Raw genomic sequence first — 17,930 nt, forward strand, 5'->3', positions numbered from 1 at the left:
ATTTCTGTGCAGCATCCTAGCAGTTCCAACTCTGAACAGAAACCTTGGATGTTGTTCATGGAAATTGTTGGACCCATTCCCCCAATTTAGGGATCCCAGTCCTAAGTAGTTCAGTTCTGCCTTTGGTATTTCTTGATCTTCCCATGTTCCTTCTCATATTCGATTTATTTTTTTCTTGAAATTGCTGCATCTATCACAACAGCTTCCTTCCTGTCCAGCACCACTATGTGCGGTCTGTTAGGCATTATGGTTTTCTCTGTAACTGGAAGCCCCAGGAGAATTTGGCTTGGTCATTCTTGGTGTACAAGTAGATAAAGGAAGGCTGTAAAATGTAATTAACAGCAATGTTTTACAAATCCAAAATGGTTAGCTATTTGATAAAAATTCAGGTTTTAAAATGAGAGTAAAGATTAAATTAAAAACAATTACTATAATAAATACAAGAGTCTAAATATAACTGCTGTTTAAGAATAAATCTCATATCTAGTCTTTTTCTCTTTTTTCAGCTTGTATTGTTACAGAAGAAATTCTTGCATAATCAAGTCCAGAAAGAGTCCCTGTTTTTGAACTTCAAGTGAATTCTGTTTTCTTTCATTTGAGCTTTTAAGAAGACAGGGAGAGAAGAAAATGCAAGACGACAGGAGACAGATGAAGTGAGGATGAGGAGAAAGCAGAGTAACAGGATTAACAGATCTTTGGCACCACTCTGCTTCACCTGTCCTTTTCTAAAACTCCTCCTTGGAGACAGAAGCTGTAACATTTTTAAACCTTTATTTTCATGCAGGTTAACATGAAAGAGACATAACTTCAGTTATAGGAAACACTGACAAAACTCAACAATTTGGGGTAAAAACATACATTTTTAGCTTGATAGACAATATTTTGCTTTTACGGCTTCAACGTAATAAACATGTAATTTATAATAGAAGTAAAAATTAAAGTTACTACTTGCCTCCACCCTTGCAGCCCCCTATCTACCTGCCCTCACTGGCTGAGCGGCTGCTATACAGATCGCTCCCTCTCTCTGGTCTTAGCTGAATGTGGCTAATTCATAAAAAAAAAAACCTTTATCAAACTGGAGGCTTTTTTGTTTATTATCCCAAACAACCATTTTATTTTTTGGTCACCTGGGGGTGACGAATCAGTCCATGCAGTTTTTAGAGGAATCTTTAAAAGTAAACTTTTGGTTTTCCTAGCAACGGAGGTTTTTTGTTAGCCACGCCCACATTCCTCTCATGTTCATATTGTATGTCACATTGTTTTTTTCAGCTGGAGCTGAGCATTTTCACAATTTTCCAGAAAATAATGTGCGAGCAACAGGGATACGCCATTTTATGAGGTTGCTACGCTATCTGCACTCTACAACTGTTAATTTCAACAATTTTTTCCCCCAAGCAGCTTCCCAGTGATTCTCAAGGAGATAGGAGGTGATTTTAAATTAGTAGGTGGGCCTGAAAGGGATTTTTCTTTTTTTTTTTTATCTAAGATGTTCTCCTGAGTTCAACAAAACTTCAGTTTTGATGTGGACTTACCTGGTGGCATGTGTGTGAAAGTTTTCTTTTCCTGTATGGTGCAAAAATGTGAAAGTTGCACCATTTCCCACTTGGACACTAAATGGCCACCAAGCCATTGGTTCTGTGGCCATCCCAGAATACTTCACAACTTTCCCTGACATGTGTGTTTTGGTTTTGTTTGTGGATTTTGAAATGTTTTTATTTGAGCCCCAGAGGAGATTTTGACCTCACTCATTTTTTTTGACTGTTTGACTCCTGCTGCGATGTCATCATTTTTCTGCTGATCTTGCTGAGATTAGGGTTTTTTTTTGTGTGAACTCTTCGCAGAAATGCTCAGTAGGAAGAAGAACTGCGAAAACAATATAATCTTTGCTGTCGGCGACTGCTGCAAGCCATCATAATAATTGGGAGATATATCATTTATTCAAAGTCTTTTTTTGTGTTACATATACTTCAAATTCAGAGAACAAAAAATTATAGACTTTTCCTTAACAGAAAAAAACGAAAAATGCTTTGAAGGTGAAATTGTGGGGACACATGAGAATCCCCCCCCCCCCCCCCCCCCATGTTCTTAAAGGTTAAACACGACTGTGTTCATGTTGTTTGGTCAGAAAGCAGCTGCTCCATCCTTTAAGAAACTTAACATCTTAACCTCACTTTGAATAATCAGGTCTGCATGTAAAAAGCCACTGAACCATCTGGAGCGCCTGCACAGCCCTATAAACCTATAGCACCCCCCCATGGTAAGAGGATCCAGGCGGGGTGTGCGTTAATCTCCCTTAACTGAGTGTGTGTCAGCGGGTCAGTCCAGACTCTGGACTCCACGGAGGAAGCTGCAGTCATGTTCCGCTCAGCCGCTCTGGAGAGCAGGGAGCTGCTGGCTCTGTTTGGAGGTGGGGGCCAGAGCTTTGAAGAGGTAAAGCTGGAAACACGCTCTTCATGAACAACCTCACAGTTTGCTGCAGGTTCATTTTTCAGGAAGCCTGAAGATCTTCCATGTGGCAGCGATGCGTGGATGCTAAAACATGAACCCAACAGCTCTGCTGATTTTGGTCTTCAGTTCAGCAGAAAGTGGGTCTCAGACCAGAGTCTTGAACTTTCAGACTTTAAGGACATCACTGTTGCCCATAGTGTTCACACTGGACAAGCAGGGAGGGGCTTCTTTTTCTTTAACTGTCTGCTACCCATGTCGATGCGGTATAAATCTGGTGAATCTTGCTTTTCTTTCACAGCTCTATTTCAATTTATGACAGAGTTGGTATCATAGAAACAAACTGCAACCATTAATTTTTCATCCATGATGAGTTTTCAAACGGTTTGAACTTTTGTGAATTAAAAGGGACACCATCCAAATGTTTACTACCAAATCCAAGTCACTGATTGGTCAAATTTTGACCTGTTATAACTTTCAACGCGTGTTCAATAGCTGCATGTTTTGTACGTAGAGCCCAGAAACTGTCCCGGAAATGTATGTAGCTATGCATGAACTTGATTGACAGCCCAAAAAATGTGTTTCAGATTTATTCAAAGAGACTTTTCATTAGAAGTGGCTGTTTGTGTGTTTCCGTAACTTTAGATAGAAAAAAGATTCTGTTTATTAATTTTCCTTGCTGTTGTTTTGTCTTTGGAAGCAGAGAAATGCTCATTTAAACTACTTAATTTAAAACGTGACTTTATTCTGACTTATAGCTCAGCAAAAACTCACAATAACATTATTTCAATTTATAGTTATTATTCTGATTTAAACACAATGTCAGACAGGCTGTATCAAAGTGAGATAAAATAGATTTTAAAATCAAACCAGTTTCTTTTTGTCATTTCTAGGTAACATTTCTTTATTATTTAGACAGAATTACCTACATTTTTTCTAAAATGGAGTCCGTTCAATAATTGTTGTCTTGTCTGCAGTTTAGTATTAAATCTCAAAGCCATTGTGGCTTTGAGATTTGCACTAATAGTTTGTGTGATTGATTGAATAAAATATTTCACACTAGTTGGTTTTTAAGGCATAAGTATGCGTGTGTGAACACTATCTGTATTGTGTACATGTTGACATGTGGTCATTATTGCAGCTAACCGGTGTGTTTATAACATTTCAGTGTGCGTGTGGACAGGCCCCGCCCTTTGAGATTTGCATTACATCTGAACCTTACCGTATTGATAAACATCCAGTAGCTTGTTGCTTCATGCTGCTTTATGGTTTTATTCCCCCCCCCCCTCCTATTATCACCTTCCTACCCCCCCAACATCCTCTCTCTTCTTCCCTCCTTTCCTTTTCCGTCCAGTCCAACACAAAAGATTTTCAAATATGATTGAAATTAATAAAGTTTGGCCTTGATTACAAAAGGGGTTTATTCAGACATACCTCTGGTTTGTCTGAAGATTTATAACCCCTTTTGTTAAAGTAAAATACGTCCAACACAAGAGGCCTTCAGTTCTCATCTGTCTGCCCAGCTGTTGGACAGGACAAGTTAAAAAAAAAAAAAAAGAATCTCAAAGACATTGTGATGGTAGTGGTGGTGATCACTTGCCATCCCTGAATCCACTTATAAACTCTTTTTATTGTCAGCGAACTGGCACCGCTAACATGTATGCCAATACAGGGGGACGAAGTTTACTCCTATTTGCTGTGAGATCCACAGTTCAGGGACTGGCACACTTCTGCTGGGGGTCACTGATCACAGCTACCAAAAAAAGCAGAATTTTGGAGCCAGAGTGTCACTGATACATCTAAGCTGCCGTGGTATGCAATTTTGTTTCAGCTCATGGAATTGTGCCGATTACACCTAAAGGACAAAGAAGAGAAAAGCCATTGTGCTTTTACATTAGTTAAAGTGCATAAATGCACTTTTGTGCATTTATTCTTGTAACTCTGCTGCCTAAGACCAGATAGTAGTTTGGTTGCTTTGCTGTAGCAGGAGCTAATGCAGCATTCAACCCGACAGCTGAAAGTGCAAAGCTCCCTGGAACACAAGCTATCAAGAAGAAAGAGTTCCACTCCAGCTTTTTAGACCACAGATTTGGTACGGAGCATAAACCAGCAGCAGGAATCCTGCATATTCATGAGCCAGTTTTTAGGCTCAAATCGTTCCATCATGTAGAACAAAAACTGCACATGTAAAATGAAGAGATAAACAAATTTGACATAATTTTCAGAATATTTTGTAAAATTTTGGTTCCAGCTGATCATGGATGGAAATATCAGATGAGAAATAATCCTCATCCTGCAGGATTAATTCATCCCAGCGCTGTGTCTTTGCAGGAGTGCGATGTGGATTCGGACAGCAGTGAGGAGAGAAGAAATGTCTGCAGCTCCGTGTCTCTGGAAATCCATGGCCTCCAGAGGGAGCAGGATGTTTACTTCTCCAACCAGGAGTACTACAGGAGGCTGGAGGAGCTGAAAAGCACCCACCTGAGGAACATGGCAGAACTGGAAAAAATGTACATCAGCCAGGCCAAAGCCAGACACGACGAGGAGGCCGGAGGGATCTGGAGAGGAGTGAACCTGGACGGAAGATCATCTTCCAGGTGAGCGGCTGATCATGTGTGGAAAAAGTACATCCTCACAGGAATATGTCATGTTCCTGATTACATATCAGACCAGCATGTTCTTTAGATGTGGTTCTCGCTGCGCTGAAGGAGCTAAAAGGAGCCTCTTTCCTCCTCACATCCTCCTCAGTAACAATACAAAAGGTCACAGCAGATCTGGGTAAACATTTTTTCTCTAACATCAGGAGCCCAAATATCAGCTTTCCCTGCAGCGGTCCAACCAGGAAGCTGCAAAGGATCAACTCCCAAGAGGAGCTTGACTTCCATGAGTCGTCAAGTGGCTCCGACCATTCGGACTTCTGTGGAGAAGACAGTGGAGGGGAGCTGGGCTGGGCGCCAGGTCCTGCTGGAGCCTTTGGGAGGTTGGTCAAACATGAAACTTTTAAATTCTAATTTACATGAATTTACACTCACAATTTGATCATTTCCTAGAAACATTCTACGCAGCCCAAACCAAAACACAACTCAAACGCAAATCAGAACCAGAGCCAAGGCCCCTGGTCCAAAACCACAGGGAGGAGTGTCCCATCCAACCGGTGCCAGGGGCCGCTCCAAGGTCACTGTGCCCAAGCCGTTCCAGATGATGCTCAGAGAGGAGGAGAAGAAGAAGCACCAGGTGCGCACACGCTCAGAGATCGAGCTGGAGAACACGCTGCTCAGACAGGAGCTGGAGGAGCTGCGGGAATGCCAGAAGAAGTTCAGGGCGACGCCAGCTCCGGCCCACATCCACCTCCCTCTTTATGAGGTCATCAGCCGCCGCCAAAAGAACATCCGTGAGAACATTCGGGGATCTGCTGCTGTCTTCCCAAAACCTTTCCACTTCTTGGAGAGAGAAAAAAGGAAGAGGGAGGCCAGGATGGAGGCCGAACTGGGGACCTTCAGTCACAGGGAGGAGCGGCGGGCCTTCAGTGCCAGAGCCATGCCCAGCTCCGTGTATGGATCCACAGCAGACACCAGGAAGTCCAGCAGCCGTCAGCAGCCTCAAAGCTTCTGCACTCTGGAGAGGGACGTGACCGACGGCCAGAGCGACCAGAGCTCCGACCTGGAGGACGACTGCAGGCCTCAAAGACCTTCATCCTCCAAGGCGGTGAAGAAACACATAGAGCTGTCCATCGAGATGGTGGGCGACAGGGAGTGGTCCCCGTACAAAATCCCCATGAGGAGCGTCTGCGCACCCCAGCAGCTGCAGGGATCAAGCTTTAAAGACAGGAGCCAGCACACCAGCCTGTGATGGACAGTTCTAAGCAGGAAGGGGGGGGGGGGGTCTTCATACAGTCTCAAATGTAGTAAACAGTGCAACTCTGTGTCCTGTAGTGACTTGCAAGCTCTTTTGTCAATAAAGATGGTGGTTTTTGAAGAATTTGAGCGAGTTTTACTTTCTTTTCCTCCAGTGGAAAGAACAGTAATCAGGTTTGTCAGTGTGCCCTCCCATCACAACTCAGAAATCTCAGAGACGAGTCCGCTTTCATGTCCTAAAGAATCCATTAGAGGTGTAACAACTCATTTAAACGACAATTTGATTCATTTAGTTAATTTGAAGTAGCCGTCTCAGAACAGTAGCGTCTGCTCAGCGCCTCTGAGAAGCTTTTGTTATTTTGCCTGAACATGTGCAGAAACGGTTTCATGTTTTTGATTGTTCTGTAAATGATACTGTTGGTGCCGTTTCAAGATAGTAGTGCTGAAATCAACAAAGATTTTTTGGAGATGTGGACATTACAAGGCAAAGATGCACGAATAGATAGATAAAAAAAAATCAAATTTCTTCTTCGGTTCCACCTGCAGCAAGGTTTTTGGGTTTTCAACCATGGGTGATATGAAATTAAAAAAACACCTTATGAATAGTAAAATAAAGTAAAATATGTTTTAACTCAAAGTATAACATCAAAAGTATTCATTCAGATGTCCAGGTTACACGTACAATGTTTTCTAATGCAGGCATTTACGTTCATTAGTGGTTCACAGTAAAGGCACACGTTGTTCTGAAGATGCGCATGCGCAAAATACCTGTGCACGGAAGAACTGCTTAAAAAATAAAAAATAAAGAATCAGAGAAGTTTCATCATCCTTGCATTTACCCTGATCTGCAGCACGGTGGCTCTGTTAGCTATAAACCTAGACAAAGTCACACAGGTGACATCGCGTGGAGGTGTGTGTGTTAAAGTTAAAGAGTCCCGTGCCGCTCAGTCGTCCTGCACGTCTCACGCGAGGGGCTTGTGTCTGCAGTCCAGCATCATTCTCTCTCCAGTGTTCCGAGCCGACCAGAGGGAACATGATGCGGAAATATTTCTTCCTGCTTCTGTTCGGTAAGAAAACCTTTGAAGAAGTTATTTTCTGTTGAAATGATTGGCTCGCCGACTCGCGCTCAGTCGGTATAGTTTGTAGTGGAAAACAATTACGATCCGATTAAACATATTAATGTTTAGCAGCGTTCTGCGTTAGTCTGCCGCTGTTTGCTGATCTGAGAGGACCTCACTGTAATATTTCATCATCTGCGGAGGAGGAACAGGGGCAAGTCGCCTTATTATTAGACATGTAGAGCCCGTTAGGTGGACGGGAAACCAAAGGTTTGCCTATTGTGAGGCTATTGTAAGCAAATCTGAGCTGGGAAGTGAGGGCGCATGGTGATAATAGTAGTTTGTTGATCTCTTATCATTTTGAGGTCTATTATAAAAACTTGTTTTTAATCTATAGCAGTGCAGAAACAAATGTATACGTCACGGTGTTAATACTTTTAATTAGAGTTTATGTCAATATGAGTTTTAGCTACACTTTAGGGTTTGAGGTTTATAGAATTGCAATCTGGTTTGTTTACAAGGATCTGAATGGTGACTGCGGAAATCCCCTTTCTTGAAAAATCTTCCAGCATTTGGAGATCCTGATAAAACATGTAACAAAAAAAATCTGAAACCATGGTGACAAGTAATGCCAACAGCTGATCCTTTGTCTTTGTCACTTGCTCCCCGTTATGGGGCATGCCCTCTTCAGTTTATCTGATCTGGACTTGAGGTGCTGTGCCTCCTCTCTGCAGGCTGCCTCAATGCTGAGATTTAGTTAGATCAGCTCTTGTGGGTTCTCCTTCAAATGTTTGGGTTCATTTCTGAATGAAGTGTCTCCAGCAGCATTGGTGTAAGATGTCGCAACATCCTCACTTTTTCCTCACAGAGAGAGGACTTAATCTGTCGCAGGAGGTTAGAGGGCAGAACACATAAAGCAACATTTGGTGCAAATATCTCAGCTGAATCTTTGCAAGTTTTTGTCTCCTATTTACAAAAAAGTGTGTTTTTTTAAGAGTCTTCTGGTCATCAGGTCCAAAACTCAGACTTATATTTAAGCTTGGCATGTTATGGCCAGAGGAACAAATCCGGAATATTCCCACTGTTGATGATCTACATGTGCCCACAAGCAGGTTAAGCCTAAACCAGGACGATCAACCAGTTTGTCCTCTAGTTTTGGTGCATCGTCTGCAAGCATGTAATGCAATGAAAAAAAATTTTTTTTTGTTGCTTTTGAGTTTTCTGCTTTGTTTCCTACAGGTTGGTTTCTGGTACGTTGCCAGTCAGGAATCCCCTGCAACGTCACTCAGACCCCAAAGGGGACACTTTACCTCTTGAATATCACAGCACCTGACTGGATTTACAACTGGAGCAACAAATCCACAGTACGTTTTTCCGTTTCCTTCATGTTACAGTTTAATGCGGGTGGTAGTTTGAAAGCATGCTCACCAAAGTGCTGTTCTGCAATGCAAATTTCAGTATTTTATTAAAAACTGACTTGAACTTTAATTACCTTTGGATTTTAGGTCCTCAGCACGAACAAAAAAAAGATGGATGGGGTAGTTTTAGACTCCAGCTTCAATAGTCTCCTCACAATTCCCTGCTATGAGGAAGTGAAGTATCTCTGCCTCTGCAAATCCAAGGTTTGTCTGATCTGTTGATACAGGCCCACTGAGGACCTAGATGTACATCATGAACACAAAACATCATTTGGATTCAAGTGTTTCGCTTCTTCTGTCTCTCTGTCCAGAATGAACCAACCACTGCCACATGCAAGAGTGAGTATTCCTTTTCCTTTATTCAAGGGACTATTACACTCCATGTGACATTGTTCTGCTTTTATTCTTGTGGCTTCATGTACCATCAGAGCAGACGGACAAACTTTTTTCTGACTTTATCTTACTTTTGCCTTTTTGACAGCCTCCTGCCCTGTATCTTCTCCAAGGAATGGTGGTGAGGAATCTGACCGTTCAGAAATTCATCATCCTGCTCTGTCAGGTTCAGGTAAAACATCATAATGTATAATGCCATCTAGTGTTTGGTGGTTTCATTAATTTAAAGAGTGGCTATTCTTTATAATATATTTATACAATATTTTTGTCTTGTAGAAACTTCTCCAAATCACATTGTGGTTCCTGTGACCGTCTTCTTCCTGCTGATTGTTGCAGTCGTCTTCCTTGTTGTCTAAAGGTACCTTCAGAGGGAAACAAGCATCACTGCACCTGATTATCAGATCCAAATAACCTTTTTTTTGTTTGTTTACAGAAAAATAAGGGTAGACGAATCAGAAGTGCTTCCTCCTGAAAATGTAATGCTGGACATATAAAGTTCATCAGGAGCTGTAGAGCATATAAGCCAATTTTCAAGTTTTCAAGGTTTTAGTCTCCCTTTTGTTTGAAAAGGGCTTTTAAAACCAGCATCTCATCAGTCCTGCAGTTAAACTTGCATGAATGAAAACCTGTATTTAAAGGAAATTTAATTTTTTTAGTGCCTTAAAGCTTTCAACCTTTTATAAAGTCAGTTTTGGGTCATGTGAACTGGTGCTTATGTAACGAGTGTTAAGTTTATTAGTGTAATTCCACCAAATCCATGGTAAACTGCCGTTTTCATACATTTGCACCAGAGTATTTCATCTGTCTGAGGGTACTTGAACTCACCACGAGCACGCTAGCAGGTGCTAATGAACATGCGCACTTAGACTGCTGGGAGCCGTGGCTGAGGTAAGACGTGAATCGCCGAGTGTCCACCCTTATTAGTTTTATTTCTTTGTAAATTGTTCATTAGTGTGTTACACTCATAACTCACAAAGTTGGGAATCGTGTGGTGTCAATTTTACGTAATTTGTGTTTTATTTATTTTTGGCTGCTCTATATCAGCAGATCTGCACTGCTTCGCGTGAACTAGTTGAGGTTCGCGCCATTTTTCTTTGATGTTTAAATTAACTTTTCTTTCTTTTTTGTTCATTTTTCAATTGTTTAAGGGGGAAAAAAATCACACAGAAGAAACTCCAGACAGCATTCTGAATTTGTATTTTCTGTTAACCAGGTACGGTGCAGTTTTCTCTTTTTATCGTGTTCTTTTTGTATTACTTTACATGCTGTGGGGGGAGGTGCTAATAAGCATGAGCACTGAGACTGCTGGGAGCCGTGGCTGAGGGGGAAAAAAATCACACAGAAGAAACTCCAGACAGCATTCTGAATTTGTATTTTCTGTTAACCAGGTACAGATTAAAAGAGTTTGACTCGGCATCCAAGTGTGGTCTCTCATTCGCCTGAACACAACGCAGAGCGGAAAACTCCACCAGTTACATTGGTGCCGTGACCCGGATAATAATAATCCAGACGTTGATGAATGTGTTTCTGATGGGGCGGTTAATTCGAATGTGGGTTTTGGGAGGGGATGGTTTAAAGATGTTACTGAGACTCCCCAGGTAGGAGCGTTAAGAACGCCGAGGTTGAGCTCTACTCGTGTAAACCCCCCCTTACATGTTACAAACTCACAAGACACAGACAGAGCTGAGCTCAGCATTTTAATATCTGACCTGGCTAATCAGATTGGTCAGTCTATTGCTGCTCAGATTCAGAACAATGTTGGGAGTTCTCCTTCACAGTCCCACAGCAGTTTTCAAACAGCTCCAAGTCATCCTGAGCTGAACCTGTCTGGTGTCAAACTTGTAATGCAGTCTGATGTTAAGGAACCACCAATATACAGAGGTGATGGGAGTGACAAATGCTCAGTTTATGAGTGGGTTCAGATGGTAGAGCTTTTTCTGTCTAAGAAAGAATTTCCAGTTCAACAACAGAAAACTGAAGTTTTAACTAAGTTGTTGGGAAAAGCTAGAGATGTAGTGACTGTGACTTTACGTAATCTTCCATTGACTGACGACTCTCAAACACCTGCTGTTATATTCGACTTATTAAAGCAGCACTTTGGTGAGCTAGCCTACTCTGCTATGCCCATGGCTGACTTTTATGACACCAAGCCACTCCCCACCGAAAGTGTGATGGACTACTGGATCAGGCTGAACAAGGCCATCGACGTTGCTGATGAATGCCTGCGGAGACAAGGTAGAAGTGTGGTGGACCCAGGCAGGGAGGTGTCTATGATGTTCATTAAGTATTGCCCAGACCCAGTCCTTGCAAACAGGCTGAGTTTTAAATCTGCAGAAGAATGGACAACTAGTGAGGTTCAGGAGCGCATCACCATGTTCCAGCGGGAGAGTCGGGCTAGAAACCGCCAGTTCTCCACCTCGCCAAGGGTTGTGACTAGTTACCCCCAATCTGCAGCTGCTGGTGAACATGCATGTGGACCAACAGAAAAAGCAAACATAACTTCCAGTGCTCAACTGTCAAGCATGCAGGCTCTGCAGCAGTCAGTCCCTTTGCTGCCGTCATCTGCCCCACCCACACCACAGTTTTCTTCTGACCCAACAATGAATGCTTCTACCCCTGTCTTGAACCAATCTTTGCATTTGGAGGGTGTACGCTCTCTGACACGGTTATTGGACTGTTTGGTCGCTCACCACACTCCAGCATCATCAGGTTCAGGTCAGCATGCAGCCCCTGATCGCTTTCCAAGATCCTGCAAAATATGCGGTGATGCGGCTCACTCGACTCTTTCACACTGTAGAAGAAACAATCTTTGTCTGGCATGCTTCTCTCCTGGACACTGGAAAAAGAACTGCCCAAGACGGAACCAACTGCCTTTACAGAACCGTACTCAGACCTGTGCTAACCAGACCCAGCCTTCGGGAAACTAGGACACTCACGCTCGGAGAGGGGCAGTGTGAGTGATGAACCAAAAACCCTCATTGCTGAAACAGATCTTGAGCTTGTCTATGTCAACGCATGCTCCATCGCTCCAGAGGGATACCAAGTTGTAGTTCAAAAGACAACAGAGGTTCCAGCCTTTAGCGAGTTATTCTATGCCCAGGTTCAGGTTGACAATGTTGAACTGAGAGGCATGATTGATTCAGGGTCTATGGCTTGCACAGTGAGTGAAGGAGCAGTACACAAACTGTTGGAGGCAGGAGCAAAGATTGGAGATCCAAAGTCGGCAGAGCAAGTTCTTCTGGTCGGTTGTGGCGGTAAGCAGACTCATCCAAGGTGTATATATGACTTTACGCTCACTATCTATGGGATGAGGTGCATTGTTCCTGTCTTGGTTGTTCCTGGCCAGAGAGATGACCTCATTATTGGTTCAAACGTTCTGAAGAAGTTGATGAGTGTTCTTAAGAATGACTGTGGGTTTTGGAAACATGTTTCCAACGACTGCAAACACTCTCTTCCTGAATATGAACATTTCCTTGACATGATGTCCTGTTCAGTGAGATGGAGGGGGGCGGACGCTCCTTCCCTCATTGGAACAGTAAGGTTGCCTCGTGCAGTTACTCTTCTTCCACAAAAGGAACATTTGGTGTGGGGGAAACTCCCAACCTTCTCTCCTGTTTCACCAGGCAGCACCATCCTGGTAGAGCCCTGCTCTTCTAGAGCCAGACCCAGGAACATGTTGGTGGGACGTCTCGTCACCTCCATGTATGGAGACAGATGGGTTCCTTTGAAGATTACCAACCCTCTTACCAGACCGGTCATTCTCAGACGAAATTCCAAAGTTGCTGATGTCTCGACATGTGTTGCCATTGAGGATTTCAGCCTGAGCCAGAATCATTGCACCAGTGAGGTTCGAGATTCAGAATCCCAACCTAGACCATCTGTCTCACAAAATGACCTTAAAGCCAAGCTGAATGAACTGGGATTGAGGGAGCTTGACATCGACTCCTGTCAGGCTAGCTCTCGCTCAAAGGAGAAACTCGTGGAACTGATAGAGCAGTATGAAGACATCTTCTCACGTCATCCCCTGGATTGTGGTGAGGCACAGGGTTTTGTTCATCGCATCCACCTGACAGACGAACGACCCTTTCGCATGCCATATCGCAGGGTGCCTCCAGCTCATTACCAAAAGCTACGTCAGGTTCTGACAGATATGGAAGAGAAGGGAATCATCCGCAAATCAGTTAGCGAATATGCATCTCCTCTGGTTATGGTCTGGAAGAAGGATGGAAACTTACGTATCTGTACGGATTTCAGATGGCTGAACGCACGGACACTAAAGGATGCACACCCGCTCCCTCACCAGGCTGACTGTCTAGCAGCTCTAGGCGGCAATACGTTTTTCAGCACAATGGACTTGACATCAGGGTTTTATAACGTCCCCATGTGTGAAGAAGACAAGCACTACACCGCTTTCACTACCCCTGTTGGGCTATACGAGTACAACAGAATGCCCCAAGGACTCTGTAATAGCCCTGCATCATTCATGCGCATGATGTTGAATATCTTTGGAGACCTCAACTTTACCAGTCTACTCTGTTATTTGGATGATCTGCTAGTTTTTGCTTCAACTGAGGAAGAAGCTCTTCAAAGACTGCATGTTGTTTTCCAGAAGCTGAGGGATAACCATCTCAAGCTGAGTCCAAAGAAATGCCATCTTCTGCGCAGATCTGTCAAATTCTTGGGACATTTTATTGACCAAGAGGGAGTATCTGTGGATCCTTCCAGAGTGGCTATGATCTCCAACATGCCCAAAGAGTCTCTGATGGATGTTGATGGTTCTACCCCCTCCGTAAAAAAACTTAAGTCCTTCTTGGGGGTGGTGTTTTTTTTTATCAGAGTCTCATCCCTCGGTGTTCAGCTATTGCAAAACCTCTGTTCGCTCTCACGGCTGGACAGAAGCGGAAGAGCAAACACCCTCAAATGAGAAGAGGAGTCGGGACATTCAGGAAATTGACTGAAGCGGACTGGACTCCAGCTTGTGATGAGGCTTTTGAGAAGCTAAAGAGTGCTCTCTTGAACTGTGCTGTGATGGCCCACCCAGATTTCAACAGGCCCTTTATTCTCTCTGTTGATGCATCCTTAGACGGCCTTGGTGCAGTTTTATCTCAGCTCCCTGTTGGTGAAGATAAAGCCCGTCCAGTTGCATTTGCTAGCAAAACCTTAAGCAAATCGCAACAACGATACCCTGCTCACAGACTCAAGTTCATGGCCCTGAAGTGGAGCATCACAGAGAAATTCAGTCACTGGCTTAAGGGGCACAAATTCACAGTATGGACCGATAACAATCCTTTGGTCCACGTGCTCACCAAACCAAAGTTGGATGCTTACGAACAACGGTGGGTGGCGAAGCTTTCAGCCTACGACTTTGACCTGAAATACATCCCAGGTCCTAAAAATGTTGTGGCTGATGCTTTAAGCCGTGAACCCTTTGCCTCACCCGTCAGTGACAGACTCTTGAAGGAACCATACAGCAGATTGATCCAGGAAGCTGATGGGGCTGAGGTTAACATGGTGCAAGATGCTTTCAGACTCTGTCTCCAACATAACCAGGAAGTTCAGCTCTTGCACACCACCATCGTTCCCACCCCAAACTCAGTTCATTCTCCAGAGGTTAAGGCAGTTTTCCAGCACCATGATCACTGGCAAAGAGGTGCAGAAACTCAAGCTGTTTGTCTCCTTCAACATGTGCAATCACTGCAGCACACCGATCCTGAGCCTCTGTCGTCTTTCACCTTGAGTGAAATGGAGGACAGTCAACGACGGGATGTCACAGTCTCAAAGCTGCTGCCATTTCTCATCCGCAAAGTGCGCCCCTCGAGACGTGAAAGGTCTGGATTTAATCCCAGCCAACTAACTCTGTTGAAATCCTGGGAGAGACTCGTGGTCAGAGATGGACTTCTGTATAGGGAAACTAAAGATCCAGCAACCAAGATGAAGAGGCACCAGTTTGTCCTACCCACTAATCTCAGGAAGAAGGCCTTGGAAGGTGTCCATGATTTAGCTGGTCATCAGGGCCAGGCTAGGACTCTCCATCTTTCTAGGCAGCGGTTCTTTTGGCCATATATGGAACGAGACGTCTCTGAATATGTCCGGTGTTGCCCACGTTGTGTTCTTGCCAAGACTCCAGAACCAGCCGCGCGTGCTCCGCTAGAGAGCATAAGGACCACTGCTCCAATGGAGTTAGTCTGTATTGACTTTTGGTCAGCGGAGGACAAGAACAAGCGTTCTGTGGAAGTGTTAGTTGTAACCGATCACTTCACGAAGATGGCCCATGCTTTTCCTTGTCGCAACCAGTCAGCGAAACAAGTTGCCAAAAAGCTCTGGGATAATGTGTTTTGCATTTATGGCTTCCCTGAGCGCATCCATTCTGACCAGGGGGCCAATTTTGAAAGCGAACTGTTGTCTGAACTCCTGCGTCTGTCAGGTGTGGCTAAGTCTCACACCACTGCCTACCACCCTATGGGCAACGGAGGAACAGAGCGTTTCAACCGCACATTAGGCAACATGGTCAGAGCACTCCCTTTAAGAACAAAGCAGGAGTGGGCTCAGCAAATCCAGACATTGACGTTTGCTTATAATGCCACTGTCCATGAGACTACAGGGTTTGCCCCTTTTTATCTAATGTTTGGTCGTGTTCCCCGTCTTCCTGTTGATATAGTGTTCCGGTCAGTTCTTCATGACTCTGATGTGACTGATTTCACCACCTATTCAGCCACACTTCTCACAAACCTTGCAGAGGCTGCAAAAGTGGCACAGCAGCACGCCGTGCATCAGCAAAAACATCAGGCAAAGGGGTACAACAAAAAAATCAAGGGTGTTGCCCTCCAGATTGGCGACAGAGTGCTCCTAGCCAATAGAGGTGAACGTGGCAAGAAGAAACTGGCTGACAAATGGGAACCTACAGTCTACACTGTTGTGGCCAGTCAACCACAAATTCATGTCTACAAAATACAGGATTCGAACGGACGCTGCAAAGTTGTCCACAGGAATCTGCTGCTTGATGTAAGCTTCCTTCCTGTTGTTGAGTCACAACATCTTGGTGTTGGAGCAACTTCGGAGGGGTGTGACACAGAAAGCGTGGATCTGAGTGACCTGAATAGCCTCCTACATGATTCTCCGGAAGAGCGGACCGCTACTTGGGTTTCGTCTGGGTGTGACAACAGCATCATCAGTGGTTCAGTGAAAACTAGTCTGGGATCAGATGCGTCTGGTTCCCACAGTGTTTTGGGGGACCTTGAAGAGGATGTTACCCCTGATCTCCCACCAGTCGTTGCCGGTGCTGACGGTGACTCACCAAGAGCTGATGTGACCAGTCCTCTGACTGACACTAGTCCCTTACTTGACTCAGGACACGAAGAATCCAACAGTGACTATAGATCTGTACCACCAGTGAGTTCAGCCCATGTTCCAGGGTACTTTGTTTCTAGAACGGGTCGCGTAGTTAAACCTGTGACCAGATTTATAGCAGTCATGATGCAGGAACCTGTGTGGGTGTGACTTACAGTTTAGTTGGGTCTTTTTCTTTTCATCTGCTGTTGATGTTTGTGTATTATGACATTTGGTTATTACTTTATTTTGACCAGTGTAATTAGGGATGTAGGCTGCATCTCTGTATTCTAAAAGGGTTAACAGACTTGATCAACCTGTTTACTTCTTTTAATCTGTTAAATCAGATAGTTTCTCTAAACTGATTCAAGAATTTGATTCTTGCGAAATTGGTCTCTGTTTCTTTGCACGAACCTGGTTCTCTGCCGATGTGTTGTGAATATTTGGTGGAATTCTAGGAGGGGTGAATGTAACGAGTGTTAAGTTTATTAGTGTAATTCCACCAAATCCATGGTAAACTGCCGTTTTCATACATTTGCACCAGAGTATTTCATCTGTCTGAGGGTACTTGAACTCACCACGAGCACGCTAGCAGGTGCTAATGAACATGCGCACTTAGACTGCTGGGAGCCGTGGCTGAGGTAAGACGTGAATCGCCGAGTGTCCACCCTTATTAGTTTTATTTCTTTGTAAATTGTTCATTAGTGTGTTACACTCATAACTCACAAAGTTGGGAATCGTGTGGTGTCAATTTTACGTAATTTGTGTTGTTTTATTTATTTTTGGCTGCTCTATATCAGCAGATCTGCACTGCTTCGCGTGAACTAGTTGAGGTTCGCGCCATTTTTCTTTGATGTTTAAATTAACTTTTCTTTCTTTTTTGTTCATTTTTCAATTGTTTAAGGGGGAAAACAATCACACAGAAGAAACTCCAGACAGCATTCTGAATTTGTATTTTCTGTTAACCAGGTACGGTGCAGTTTTCTCTTTTTATCGTGTTCTTTTTGTATTACTTTACATGCTGTGGGGGGAGGTGCTAATAAGCATGAGCACTGAGACTGCTGGGAGCCGTGGCTGAGGGGGAAAAAAAATCACACAGAAGAAACTCCAGACAGCATTCTGAATTTGTATTTTCTGTTAACCAGGTACAGATTAAAAGAGTTTGACTCGGCATCCAAGTGTGGTCTCTCATTCGCCTGAACACAACGCAGAGCGGAAAACTCCACCAGTTACACTTAGATGAAGTCTTCTTGCTGTGGAAGTTGGCAGACTCTTTGAAGCACCAGTGAGTGCTCTTTGAGCATGAAAGCAACGCAGAAGTTCTCCCACATTAGAGGAAGCTGTGAAACCCCCTGAGCTGTGGTCTAACAACATTTTGTTCACTTTTATCAACAATGTATATAAACTTCCATTATTTAAATATGTTTCTAGAAGGG

At 43.8% G+C, this 17,930-nt stretch overlaps 2 protein-coding genes across 4 annotated transcripts; both read left to right on the plus strand.

The window, feature by feature from the left end:
* Positions 1 to 2,286: 2,286 nt before the first annotated feature.
* LOC101164426 (protein FAM161A-like) lies at positions 2,287 to 6,412 on the plus strand. The gene is made up of 4 exons (XM_020709220.2): positions 2,287 to 2,430; positions 4,777 to 5,042; positions 5,249 to 5,425; positions 5,496 to 6,412. Exons 1-4 carry the CDS (start codon positions 2,356 to 2,358, stop codon positions 6,292 to 6,294), a joined length of 1,317 nt encoding a protein of 438 aa, XP_020564879.1. The 5' UTR covers positions 2,287 to 2,355; the 3' UTR covers positions 6,295 to 6,412.
* A 752-nt stretch (positions 6,413 to 7,164) lies between these two features.
* Positions 7,165 to 17,880, plus strand: LOC105355766. 3 transcript variants are annotated; one of them, XM_023963393.1, is made up of 7 exons: positions 7,171 to 7,366; positions 8,597 to 8,721; positions 8,863 to 8,979; positions 9,087 to 9,114; positions 9,257 to 9,340; positions 9,445 to 9,526; positions 17,399 to 17,880. In XM_023963393.1, the coding sequence occupies exons 1-6, from the start codon at positions 7,333 to 7,335 to the stop codon at positions 9,522 to 9,524; spliced, it is 468 nt and encodes a 155-aa protein (XP_023819161.1). In that variant the 5' UTR covers positions 7,171 to 7,332; the 3' UTR covers positions 9,525 to 9,526; positions 17,399 to 17,880. The 3 variants fall into 3 exon arrangements, 2 of the variants coding, with proteins under 2 accessions (XP_023819161.1, XP_023819162.1); XM_023963394.1 differs by lacking the exon at positions 17,399 to 17,880 and adding an exon at positions 9,602 to 10,582 and having other exon boundaries at positions 7,172 to 7,366; XR_002874778.1 differs by lacking the exon at positions 8,863 to 8,979 and having other exon boundaries at positions 7,165 to 7,366; positions 9,003 to 9,114.
* Positions 17,881 to 17,930: the final 50 nt, after the last annotated feature.

The sequence above is a fragment of the Oryzias latipes genome, chromosome 15 (assembly GCF_002234675.1).
Source record: "Oryzias latipes chromosome 15, ASM223467v1".
NCBI lineage: Eukaryota > Metazoa > Chordata > Actinopteri > Beloniformes > Adrianichthyidae > Oryzias > Oryzias latipes.